We start from the raw sequence: 12,787 nt of genomic DNA on the forward strand, positions 1-12,787 counted from the left end.
CATAGCATTCCTGCACCTACCTAGATTTGTGCAGCATGGATGAACTTGATCATATCTTTTTCTGTTCTGCCAAGGCAGTGATGCTGTTCACTTTCCGACTTCTAAAATTGATATAGCTCTTCAATATTGTCTTATAAACCATAGAATCCATTGGTTCTGAAACTCTTCCCTGATCTCAATCACATCCCTGAGCTCTTAAGTCACAGTCCAGTGTCTTTCCTCTACCAAGAATTTATTTATCCTTCTGTCACCTGTTGAAATCCAGCCCAGGACTCACAAAACAAAAAATTGTTTTTGGCCAGGTACGGTGGCTCGTGCCTGTAATCCTTGCACTTTGGGAGGCCGAGGCGGGAGGATCACGAGGTCAGGAGTTCCAGGTCAGCCTGACCAACATGGCGACACCCCGTCTCTTCTAAAAGTACAAATATTAGCCAGGAATGGTGGCAGGTGCCTGTAATCCCATCTACTAGGGAGGCTGAGGCAGGACAATCGCTTGAACCCAGGAGGTGGAGGTTGCGGTGACCCAAGATCACACCACTGTACTCCATCCTGGGCGACAAGAGCGAGACTCTGTCTCAAAAAAAAAATGCTTTATTATTTTTCTTTGATCTTGTGGTATATATGCTGTTATTGTATTACATGTGCCATTATACCACTTACAGTATTCTCCATACAATTACAATTCATGTTGGTTTCCAGACTGAGTCTGAAATACTTTACAATACTATGCCTGAAATGACTATGAATTTTCAACAGTGCAGAATTTTACATACAATTTCATTCTTCTACATTTCATCCATCATTTTAGATACCTCAATACCATGACTGATACTAAGTAGTTTAAAAACTATCTAAGGATAAGGACTTTATATCCCTCTATATTGTTTAGTAAATGATAAATCTGTGGTACAGTCAATGTAGCAAAATATATATATTTATATGATTTTATATTGTATATGATTTTATATTTCTTATATGATTTTATATTTCTTCATAGGAAAAAGACATGCTGTTTTAAGTGCTGTGCCTTTCTGTACTTTTATTTTGTTACTATAAAAAAAACCACAGATGAAAACCTGTGGCTATGATTTATTTACAGCATAATACTCATTTGACAATGAAGTTATAATATGTAATTGAATCAAAGGACTCTGCTGATACAATGAATAAAAGAACATATGTAAATGATTCTTATATGGGGCAAAATAGATATTAATAATAATCAATATTTATTATGAGCAATTTGAATGAAAGTTACCATTATCAAAGCAACTCTTTAAAAAGAATGCAAGATGTTTAAGAAAGACTTCCGTCCTACTGTGTTAGACAAAGTATTGTAGTCTACAACTGTAGTGGAAAGAAATCCTGATATTTATATATATTAATATATTTTCAAAATATTATACATTAGATTAATATATTAATTATGTATTAATATATTTTCAAATATTAATATATTTTCAAAATATTATACATTAGATTGCTAGATCACTTATGGTGTAATATCTGCTAACACTCTAATATGGTCCTACCAGTAAATCTGTTTTTAAAAAGGAAGTAAATGTATAATTACAATTCATCTTGAATTAATAACTGAGATAAAATAACTGAGATAATGGCACAAAGATAAAAAAGGAATATTCCCCTTTTGCCTGTATTAAATTATGACCTCATCATTATATCTGAAGAGGACTGAAATACTCCAGAACATGTCTCTCAACTTATCCTTTCATTCTTTTTTTTTCTCAATTTGACCTTTGTGTGCTCATAATTTAAAAACGATAAATAACACAAGAAGAAAATAAAACACCTAGGGAATGTATTGGTAGGAAAAGCAATACAACAGATTTAGACTGTCAAGAACTTTCAAAATTGTAGTAAAAATATATAGACTAGCATATGAATCATGTATGAGCATTTAAAATAACTAAGGTAGAATTAAAAATGAACAGGCATGAAAGCATCTGCCAAGATGTCCAGGTTTGAAAAAAAAAGATGAGACTGCTAGACATTAAAAACATAATCACTAAAATTAAAAGCTCAATGTATGGATAAAATATGAGATAAGATACTGGGGAGAAGCCTGAAAATATAGACCTGAATAAGTCAGTGGCATGAGGCACAGTAAGAGAAAGAAACTGGGAAGGAGAGGGTAAGAGTTGTGGAAGGTGCGAAAATGCAAAGTTATGTCTTCAGAGTTTCAGAAAAAGACCATAGAAAAGTTTCAGAAAAAGACCATAGAAAATTGGGGAGAGGTTGTCTGAAGAAATAATGGGAATTTCCAGAATTGGTAAAAATGTGATTCTGCAGATAACAATAATTATGTATACTTATCACTTTGTAGTGGAAAACTAGAACATCAAAGACAAAGTATTATTTAAAGCAGACAGCAAGAGAAAAAATAAATGATGTCCGCAGGAGTAGCAACACGATTTAAAGGAAATTCTTGGGGAATAAAGGTAAAATTCTTGGGGAATAAAGGTAATATAGAAGAAAAATACTAATGTATACAGCCTATTCCAGGAAATATCATTCCTAAACAGTAAAACTTTTGTTTTCCTTTTTGATAAATAAAGGCACTCTTTCTATGGAAACAAACAACCAAAGTGCTTTCTGGAAGAACTTTCTGAATATCAAGATATAACAAGAATTAAAAAAAAAAAAAAAGGACTGTCATTATTCTTCTCAAATTACATGCATATGGTTCCAGGGGAAGCATAAAGAAGTGCTTTGTGGAAAAGTTTAAATTACACAAATATATACTTTTGTTTGTTTGTTTTGAGACGGAGTCTCGCTCTGTCGCCCCAGGCTGGAGTGCAGTGGTATGAACTGGGCTCACTGCAAGCTCCGCCTCCCATGGGTTCGTGAATGGAAGTGAATGGGTTGATGACATTCTCCTGCCTCAGCCTCCCAAGTAGCTGGGACTACAGGTGCCTGCCACTATGCTTGGCTAACTTTATATATATATATATTTTTTTTTTTTTTTTTTTTTTTTTAGTAGAGATGGGGTTTCACCGTGTTAGCCAGGATGTTCTCGATCTCCTGACCTCATGATCTGCCTGCCTTGGCCTCCCAAATATATACTTCTTGAATATGAGATATGGTAACCTAATATTACTTTCCTAAGTTACAACTCCATTTATTTTCTACTGAAAGATATTCCTTCACAAGTCAATTATAAATAGGACATCTAAATACTTGTGTTCTCAAAATGGGCAGTATAGGGCCAGGGTCCAACTTTCCGGGACTCACCTCCCCTTCTGTAGATTGCAGATGGAGCTCCTTCCTGCAGGTGGCCTTGAAGTCTCCTGCAGCAGCACTCACCTGGACCCCACGGGGAGCTTCCATGATCAAGGATCTGGTGGGTGATTCAAGCCTAAGGGAAAAACAAAAAATCATTAATAGAAAAAAGAAAATTTTTGATAAACTAGAAGACAACATTGGTCAAAACAACAACCAGACAGACAGGCATAAAGGAAAAGTCCTACCATTTTAGGCAAAGCCAGAATGAGTTTCAGAACAATTTTTGATTGACTTATCTATAAAAATCTACATTTATTCACATCGAGTATTTACTCTCACTTTCATGACAATTTGCTTATGGTTTCTTTTGTTGTTTCCCCTCAGAATGCTCATGAAAAGTAGGGTGTGATAAGTATACTTGCTAAAATTTTTAATAACTTACCAGTATATAACTTACTAGTATTAATGATGGAGGGTTAATAAAAAATTTACAATTTAGGATGTAGATATATGTATTCCTCAATAAAGAGTCCCTGTCTTGTAAACATGAATGCTTTAATGAAAATTGTTAATATTGCACACTTTCAGCCATGCGCAAAATATTATGAACTTGACACCTCTAGAAACTGATTAAAATAATGAAATAATACATTTTCTACATCAACTAATTCTGTTGGCCCCGTGAAATGTCCACAGAATGAGTGACATTAGTCTGTGAAAGAAAAATCAATAGGAGGGTAATATACAAGTACAAATGCGATTGAAGGTTGGCTACATAAATTATGAGGGCAAGAAAAAAGTGCTTTAGACAGTCAGAGTTGGGAGGCAGTTTTCAAATTATCTTCAAATATAACACTAGAGAAAAAGCAAAAATGACACAACACAGGAACTAGAATACAGTGGTAAAAAGTGCTAGTATGAGAAGAGGTAGGATCCATGCACTGGTCTTTTTAGATCAGCTTTCTGCCTTGGGGATGCACCTGCCTGTGATCGCCCTACCACAGGACTTTAAGAGGAGGGTCCCCTCAGACTCACATTCACTGTTATCTAGCACAACTGGTTTTGTTTTCTGAGGCAATGAATTCAGAGTTGTTTTGCAGAAAGAACCACCTCAAATGATTAGGTCTCTGGAGTTCAGCTCTCTCTCAGCAAGACAAGAAAGTCAAACCTAAAAGCTTAAAAGTGATATGGAAGGAGTAGAGCCAGCATTTAGAAGTGGTTTCAACACTTCCATTTTCTTTTTTTTCACTCACCAAAGCAACTTTAAAATTTTAATCCCTATGGGCCATTTGGAGATCTAGCTTCATATAATCCCTGGAGGGGTGAGGTTTTGAATGTGTCTATTTTTAAGAAACGTCTGTATTTTTTTTATTAAAACTCGCCATTTTTTCCATAGAATATTTGAAAACTTGAAGACAATCACTCACAATCCTACTGCTTAATAAAATTTACCATGAGCATTTTACGCACAGTATCTAAATGTCAAAATTTGAATGTTAAAATGTATTTTTTATCACTGATACACAACCCTTCTAGAACTACGCAGACTCTTAGCAACACAGTATCAACAATTAAATGTTGTCCCACTTCTCTCTTGTATGGAAACTCTCCTGTCCACTGAGGAGGGTTTCACAGACTTACTTATATTATAGTAGAGGTTTTCAATTAAACTATTCATGTTATTATAAAATATCGTCTAAAAAGCCTGTTGAAAAAGGAAACCCAAGTTTATTGGTACTACTTGTGGATTTCTATGTAATTAGTCAGTGAAATTAGTGAATTATAATTGTATTCATTTTTATAATTGTATTCATTTGGAAAGCCCTACAGCAAATATAGCAGTAAGTTTCAGACTGGCTTTCACAGTGGGTACGTGGGATTATGGCAGAGAGAAGGATAGTCCCTCTACCACCTGGTTTTTCAAAGCATTCTGTTTTTTATGGTGTTTATGTATCAAAGATGCAACAAGATACAGTTTTTAAGGTGTTATGCAACTATCAAATTAAAAAAAATCTGTGGCCTAAATCTCTAGAATTCTCAACATTCAGAAAAAAGAAGAATTCAGACTTTAAAACAACCTAAGTTGCAAGAGGCAATTATTAAATATTAAGCAGAACTTAAGTATCAGGAGAAACAGAAAGAAAGAGAGGGAAAAGGAAAGGAAAGAAAGCAAATACCCTACTTTATCATTATGTTCTTCTCATAGGTAGAAGAACACCAGCCAAGCAATTTACCCCTTTATTGAGGAAATGTCTCAGACAAAATCCTGACTGCTTAATAGAGTTTTTTTCCTTGAATATATTAATGATGTGTATTAGAGCTATGTGTTTCTAGAGATTAACTTGGAGCCTGCAAACCTTCATATTTCTGTGTTAAGCTGTATTTTTGCAACAATGAGAATTATGAAAAGATGCCAATTATATGATTAATCTGCACTTGGATTCTGTAAAATGAATTAACATTTATTTTCTTATTCAGTAGTTAATGGATCTCAGATCCAAAAAAAATCTTTAGGAAATGAGCATTGTATAATTAGTTTCATCACTTTTTACCATAGTAGTAACTTAACTATATATTAACGTAAGAAATAAAAACGAACATTGGGCTGTTCTGGGCAAATTTACTGTTATGTCTTTGTTAACTATTTAACATGTTTTTTTTAGCCTTTTAAAATATAGACTCATACTACAAAACAGTATCATCTTATCTAAAAAAATTCAAAGAAAATCCACAGTTTTAAAATGCACATGGAAACTAGCACAGAACTTGAGTAATACTAGACACTCATCAAACATCTGCTAAATAAATAAGTTATAGAAATCCACTACATTTCTTCACCAAAATATTAATACTCTATTAATAAACTTTTGAAATGTATTTCTTTTCTAAAGTCTTTTTGTTCTTCACAATAACAAAACCAAAGAAAATGTGGCTACTTACTCCCTAAATTAACATTTTATTGACTTGGCCAACCAATGAAACCGTGTTGATTAGAACTAGGCATCAACCAACAAACAGTACTTACTTCTCTGAAAGGAAAATTGTCAGCAAGGCTTGTAAAGTTTTTCTCAGACACCCTGCTTTTAATTTTCATTATACAAATAAATAATTGAATACCTACATAATTACTCTACTTTTCTTCTGTTTCAGTTTGGAAATTTAGTAACACTTATCTTGGGGGTTGCCAGTCTGCTTTTAGAACCAGCTGATAAATCCAGCTTAGTGCAATGTTTACATAATGATGAATAATTAGAAAATGAAAACCAGAAACACCATACACTAGATATAATATCATTCACATTTTCACTTATGAATTGTGAAATATGTCAGCAAGATAATTAAAATACCAGTTGGTTCTTATTCCTCTTTTAACAATAGACTTTCCACAGTAAAAATTATAAAATGAGCATATAGTTACTAAAACATTAGAAATAAAATTCTTCTTTAAGTATAAATTTAAGTAAATTTAAAAATACTTCTATAAATGTATTTTAAGTTTATTGAATAAATTAGTAAACAGCTGTGTCTATATTAAAACACAGATAAAAAAATTGGAATCAATGCTCTTCACATGTTCCTTTGTAATAATAACTGCAGCCACTTTCCTTATATCCCATTCATTTAGTTAATGTCCTCATTTTTCAGCTTTGCTACGTTTCAGTAATTCATATTAACAAATACTTATTGCAGCTACGATGTGGTAAGATAACAGTGCTGGCTGCTACAGCATTAAGGATAAGCAAGGGAGATGTGTATCCTGTTCTAATGGAATTTATAGTTTGTTAGGAGGAGAAAGATACAATAAATATTTTCACAAAAGTTGTTGAATTCCTCCCTGAAAAAAAGAGCCATAAATGAAGACCATAGCATCCTATGAGATGCTGTTTACACACACTCCTCAGCACTCCTGAATCCCTAGGGTTTCTATATGGAGTAGGTAATTATCATGTTGCTCTTCTAAAATAAGTCTTAGTCCTTGAAGAAGGCCACTTTTTTTTCTAATATTGTTCCCTAGCTTGTTTGAATCTGTGTTACTCAAGTAGTGAGAAACTGAGTTGTTTAGGAAATTTTATCATAGTACTCTAAATGACTAAAAAATTTACTGTTGTAAAGTATGGTTTTGTTGCCTTAAAGATTTTCAACTTTATTTTTTGTTTCCATATGAGTAACATATACACTCATCCAATGTGAAGGGCTAAACAGCAATCCTTATGAAATAAAAAGGTTTTGTAACTTAATGTTTTTATTTTGCTTCCCAAGACACCAACTGTGTCTCTCAGGTTGATACTTTGATCCAACTTTAAAAGTGACTTTTAATATGTGACTAGTTTTTATCAGCACTATGTGCATCTTTCCTTTTCCTATACAGTAGTAAGTGCATTTCAGAATGTAACTTACCTATCATATATTAATTATTATTAAACCACAATTAATCACCAAATCTTACGTATTGAATTAAGAACAGGCTGAGCGCAGTGGCTCATGCCTGTAATCCCAGAACTTTGGGAGGCCGAGGAGGGCGGATCAGAAGGTCAGGAGATAGAGACTATCCCGATCAACATGGTGAAACCCCGTCTCTACTAAAAATACAAAAAATTAGCGGGCACAGTGGCGGGCGCCTGTAGTCCCAGCTACTCGAGAGGCTGAGGCAGGAGAATGGCGTGAACCCGGGAGGCGGAGCTTGCGGTCAGTCGAGATAGCACCACTGCACTCCAGCCTGGGTGACAGAACGAGACTCCATCATCTCAAAAAAAAAAATAAATAAAAAATAAAAAAGGCCGGGCGCGGTGGCTCACGCCTGTAATCCCAGCACTTTGGGAGGCCGAGGCGGGTGGATCACGAGGTCAGGAGATCGAGACCATCCTGGCTAACACGGTGAAACCCCGTCTCTACTAAAAATACTAAAAATTAGCCGGGCGTGGTGGCGGGCGCCTGTAGTCCCAGCTACTCGGGAGGCTGAGGCAGGAGAATGGCGTGAACCCAGGAGGCGGAGCTTGCAGTGAGCCGAGATCGCGCCACTGCACTCCAGCCTGGGCGACAGAGCGAGACTCCGTCTCAAAAAAAAAAAAAAATAAAAAAAAATAAAAAAAAGAACATTCACTGAGCAGTTTTGTATTAGGGATCTAGATTTTATTATTTTGAATTTAATCAACAGTGGTAATAATTATCCTGGGAAGAACTCCCTATAATGTTGGAATTTTTCTGGGTAGCGAGAGCTTTTACATATAAATGCCTCCTAGAACCATCACACTGTCAGGACATAGCTTATTCCATTGGAAATATTAGACTGAGGAACCCCATCATAGTCCAATTAAGTTCTGCCTTTTTCTGATTTGCTTCCGTATTACCCTCTGTATAATACTCTGTGGTCATTTATAGCTTTCTCAGCGCCCTATTTGCCCTGTCTATATTCCTATATATACCACACATTTCATTATATATGTCGGATTTTCCAGCATTCCTTTTTTTGTTTTTGTATTGTGTTTTGTTTTGTTTTTACAGATGGGGTCTTGCTGTGTTGCCCAGGCTGGAGTACAGTGGCATGATCATATCTCACTGCAGCCTCGACCTCCTGGGCTCAAGCAATCCTCTGGTCTCAGCCTCCTGACTAACTTGGACTACACATGTGCACCACCATGCTCGGCTAATTTGTTTTTATTTTCTATTTTTCGTACAGACAGGGTCTCACTATGTTGCCAGGTCTTGAACTTCTGATCTCAAGTGATCCTCCTACCTTGGATCTCAAGTGATCCTCCTACCTTGGCCTCCCAAAGTGCTGGGGTTACAGGTGTGAGCCACCGTGCCTGGCCTCAGCATCCCTATTTTTATTAGTTCTTCTCACTTACTCTATAACTGCCTTTGCCTTTTCTTTTCCACATTCTTCCTATCTAATATATTCATTTTTGTATTTATTTTAAGTATATTGGGAGAAACATTGTCTAGTTGTCTATTTTAGTTCTTCATATATTAAGGATTATCAACAATGATGGATTTTATGCCACAGGTATAAGAGGAAGCACCTACCTGAGATCTTGGGATGGCTCTGCTCTGATGTGCGGCGTCTCCACAGAGTGCCCAAATACGGCTCCTTCAGTGCCTGGGGGTAGCATGAATATAGCAGTCAGTATAAGCAAGTCCACACAGTGGCTTTCATCTCTGTTTATGCATCAAATATTCTTCCAAAAGAGAGAAAACTTAAAATAGGTATATATGATGTATTAGTCCGTTTTCACACTGCTGATAAAGACATATCCGAGACTGAGAAGAAAAAGAGGTTTAATTGTACTTACAGTTCCACATGGCTGGGGACCCTCAGAATCATGGCGGGAGGCAACAGGCACTTCGTACATGGCAGTGGCAAGAGAAAAATGAGGAAGACGCAAAAGCAGAAACCCCTGATAAAACCATCAGATCTCGTGAGACTTATTCACGACCATGAGAACATTGAGGGAAACCACCTCCATGGTTCAAATTATCTCCCACCAGGCCCCCCCCCCACGCACAACACATGGGCATTATAGGAGTACAATTCTAGATGAGATTTCAGAGAGGACACAGAGCGAAACCGTATCACAGGATATGAATGAGAAGAATTGGAAGAGTATCACCAGGCAGGGAAGAGTCAATCAAGGTAAATCTAAATGTCATTATATTAATCAATTTTAAAATTAAATTATTTATAAAAGTCAAAAGTCAGTGAGTATTCCCACTCTCTCTTTAAAGAACAAAAGCTCATCTCTGTCTCCTGCCTTATTTTCCAGTTAAGTGAAATTGAGGGAGGGCTAAGTCACAATACTCAATTCTGTGTTTCTATAAATAATAGCAGCTCATGAATAAAAATGTGGAGGTGAGCTCCAGTGTAGCCTATTATTGGTTTTTAAAGACAAACCCTCATAGATGTTTAGCAGTTCTCACACAAAGAGCTCCCACCTTTGATTACAGTAACCACCAAAAGCTAGAGAACATGTCATGTTACTTTGACCTCTCTGGAGTTAGGGTTTAATCTAAAATCATGAACTGCTTTAAATTGTGGTGTTATAGTTGGTTTCATATGGAATCGTAGTTTTCCGAAGAGGGCATATACTCTAACAATTTTCTCAGGAGGTTGAATGATACTCTATGTCAACTTTCATTTACTGAATTCATTTTTTTCCAGATTCTCATAGCTTTTTCATAATTTAACAGCAAAATGGAAGGATTCTTCAATTACCAAAATCAAGTGGAAAAAAATGTTCCAAATAAGATGACATTGAGAAAATCTTTTCTGTAATTTTGCATAAATGTCTTTGATTATCACCCTCAAAATAAACTTGATGATTTTGTTTTCTGGTCTAATCTTCTTCAAAGTTCTTGCTTTAAGAACCTCATACCTGTTCCATCAGTGTCTTCAACACTAGCTAAATTATACAATGTAATTTAAAAATATGTATTTGAAGCATACAAAACAAATCTGTTTTTGTCTAATGAGAAAAATCATGTAAAATATATTAATTCAAGAGGCAATGATGAAGTTGCCACTAGGAAATTAAAGCTAAAATTCCAATTCCTTAAAAATAAATTGCTATATATGGAAATGTATTAGAACCATCAGATGACTCCTTTGCATAATATAGCAAAACAGACCTTGATCATGAATAGAACAGGAAGAGATTTTTTTTTCAAAGACGATATGATTTCATCTATATTATGCTGCTGAGGGCAAACTTACTTACCAGGTTCTGCTGCAGTAAATCCCTAAGATTACAGATTTCTGTTTATAAGCTAAAAGCTATTGGCATTTGTTGACCTCTTAATGGGTTTCATAGTGTTCTCTCTTCTCTCTCTCTCTGTCTCTCCTGAGACTCTGTAGGACATATGGTCCTTGTTTTTAAAACTTTTTTCACGAATTTTGAGAAATTATTTAAGCAGTTAATTCTTTTGATATTTTGGAAGATATTTATTTTATTTCTACTAGTGGAACATTCCTTAAGATGGGTCTTTAAAAGTAAAACAGTAGTTTGAGGTAACACTAATTTTGTGATTATAGTGGGGATAGCATTTGAAAGAATATTACAAGATATACATTTGTATATCTCAAAGAGAGACTCTGGCATTTTGTAATAAGATATGCATCCCAGAAAAGATAGTGGAAATTAATTTTTAAACTTTGCACATGGTTAACTATTTCATGATTATGAAAATTTCCCAGACAAGGTGACAGAAATATAATTAAACATCAGTAATATTTACTTCCAAATACTTAATGGCATACTTACTAAGCACAAACTCTATCAGTGAAAATAAAAATAATAGAATGTCATCAGTTTAAATTTTCAGTGAGAATTAAAAACTGATTGATAGAGGTCTCAATTCTGAGTGCCAATATAAAAATAATCATTTTTAACGGATTCTTGAGGAAATAAATATGTAATCATACCACTTAAAGGGCGAAATTTTAAACTAAATAATATGAGTGATTAACAAAATGCAGGCCTCTAGAAAATGAGAAATTCACTCTCCCTGTTTTCGTCCTGAATGAGCCAAAGGTACAAAATTAATAAGCAACACAGATAATCTTAAAGGAAATCAGTAAGGGACGACAAAAGCCACCTGAACCAGGTATGAACTCTAACAGCATAAAAAATTAAAAATCAGAACATGAACAGTGGCTCGTGCCTGGAATCCCAACACTTTAGGAGGACGAAGCAGGCAGATCACTTGAAGGCAGGAGTTCCAGATCAGCCTGTCCAACAGGGCAAAAATCCTCTCCTCTCTACTAAAAATACAAAAATTAGCTGGGCATGGTGGTGCACAGTAGTCCCAGCTGCTTGGGAGGCTGAGGCAGTAGAATAGTTTGAACCTGGGAGGCAAAGGTTGCAGTGAGCTGAGATTGCACCACTGCATTCTAGCCTGGGCAACAAAGGGAGACTATATTAAAAATAACAACAACAACAACAACAAACTTTAAAAAAAAACAAACTGTATCTCTCATGAATTGAAAATTTTTACCATGTAGATTACTAGTAGGGTTGTGAGATTTAGCAATTAATAATATATGACACTGAGCTAATTTGAATTTCAGATAAACATCAAATCATTTTTTAGTATAAGTATAGGATATTTACAGCGGATATACTTATACTGAAAGCATATCTTGAGTAATCAAGTAAATTCAAAATTAGTAAGGCACCATATACTTGATCTGGAAACCCTAACAATTTGTCAACGTTTGTTTGGTACATAAGGACAGATCTGATTTATGCTCACTTAGAGAAAAGACAGTCTGTCATGAATTCTCATATCATAGGCTCTAGAAACCATAGAAACAAAAAAGAAGGATAGACATAAAAAGGACAAAAGGAACACAACAGAGACACATATTAATATGTATACGTAAACTTATTGAATACGTGTTTGTTTTTCATTGCTATTTTAAGGGGCTATTCAAAGGGTACAATGTTCAACACTGCTTGATTATAAAATCCTATAAAGGATGTTTCAGATAATTTAAACTGACTACAATGTTACAAGACATAGGGAAAACCTATTCTGTTGGCTACTGCAA

General features: G+C 35.1%; 1 protein-coding gene across 1 annotated transcript in view; it reads right to left on the bottom strand.

The window, feature by feature from the left end:
- The window catches only part of SGCZ (sarcoglycan zeta), a 1,168,143-nt gene that overhangs the window by 11,477 nt on the left and 1,143,879 nt on the right, over window positions 1-12,787 (bottom strand). The window contains exons 6-7 of the mRNA XM_019031865.3: window positions 9,268-9,340; window positions 3,253-3,376 (exon numbers count right to left, since the gene is read on the bottom strand). Of these exons, the coding sequence (XP_018887410.1) occupies window positions 3,253-3,376; window positions 9,268-9,340 (197 nt within the window). The remainder of the gene's footprint in view (window positions 1-3,252; window positions 3,377-9,267; window positions 9,341-12,787) is intronic.

This window comes from Gorilla gorilla, chromosome 7, assembly GCF_029281585.2.
Source record: "Gorilla gorilla gorilla isolate KB3781 chromosome 7, NHGRI_mGorGor1-v2.1_pri, whole genome shotgun sequence".
Taxonomy (NCBI): Eukaryota; Metazoa; Chordata; class Mammalia; order Primates; family Hominidae; genus Gorilla; species Gorilla gorilla.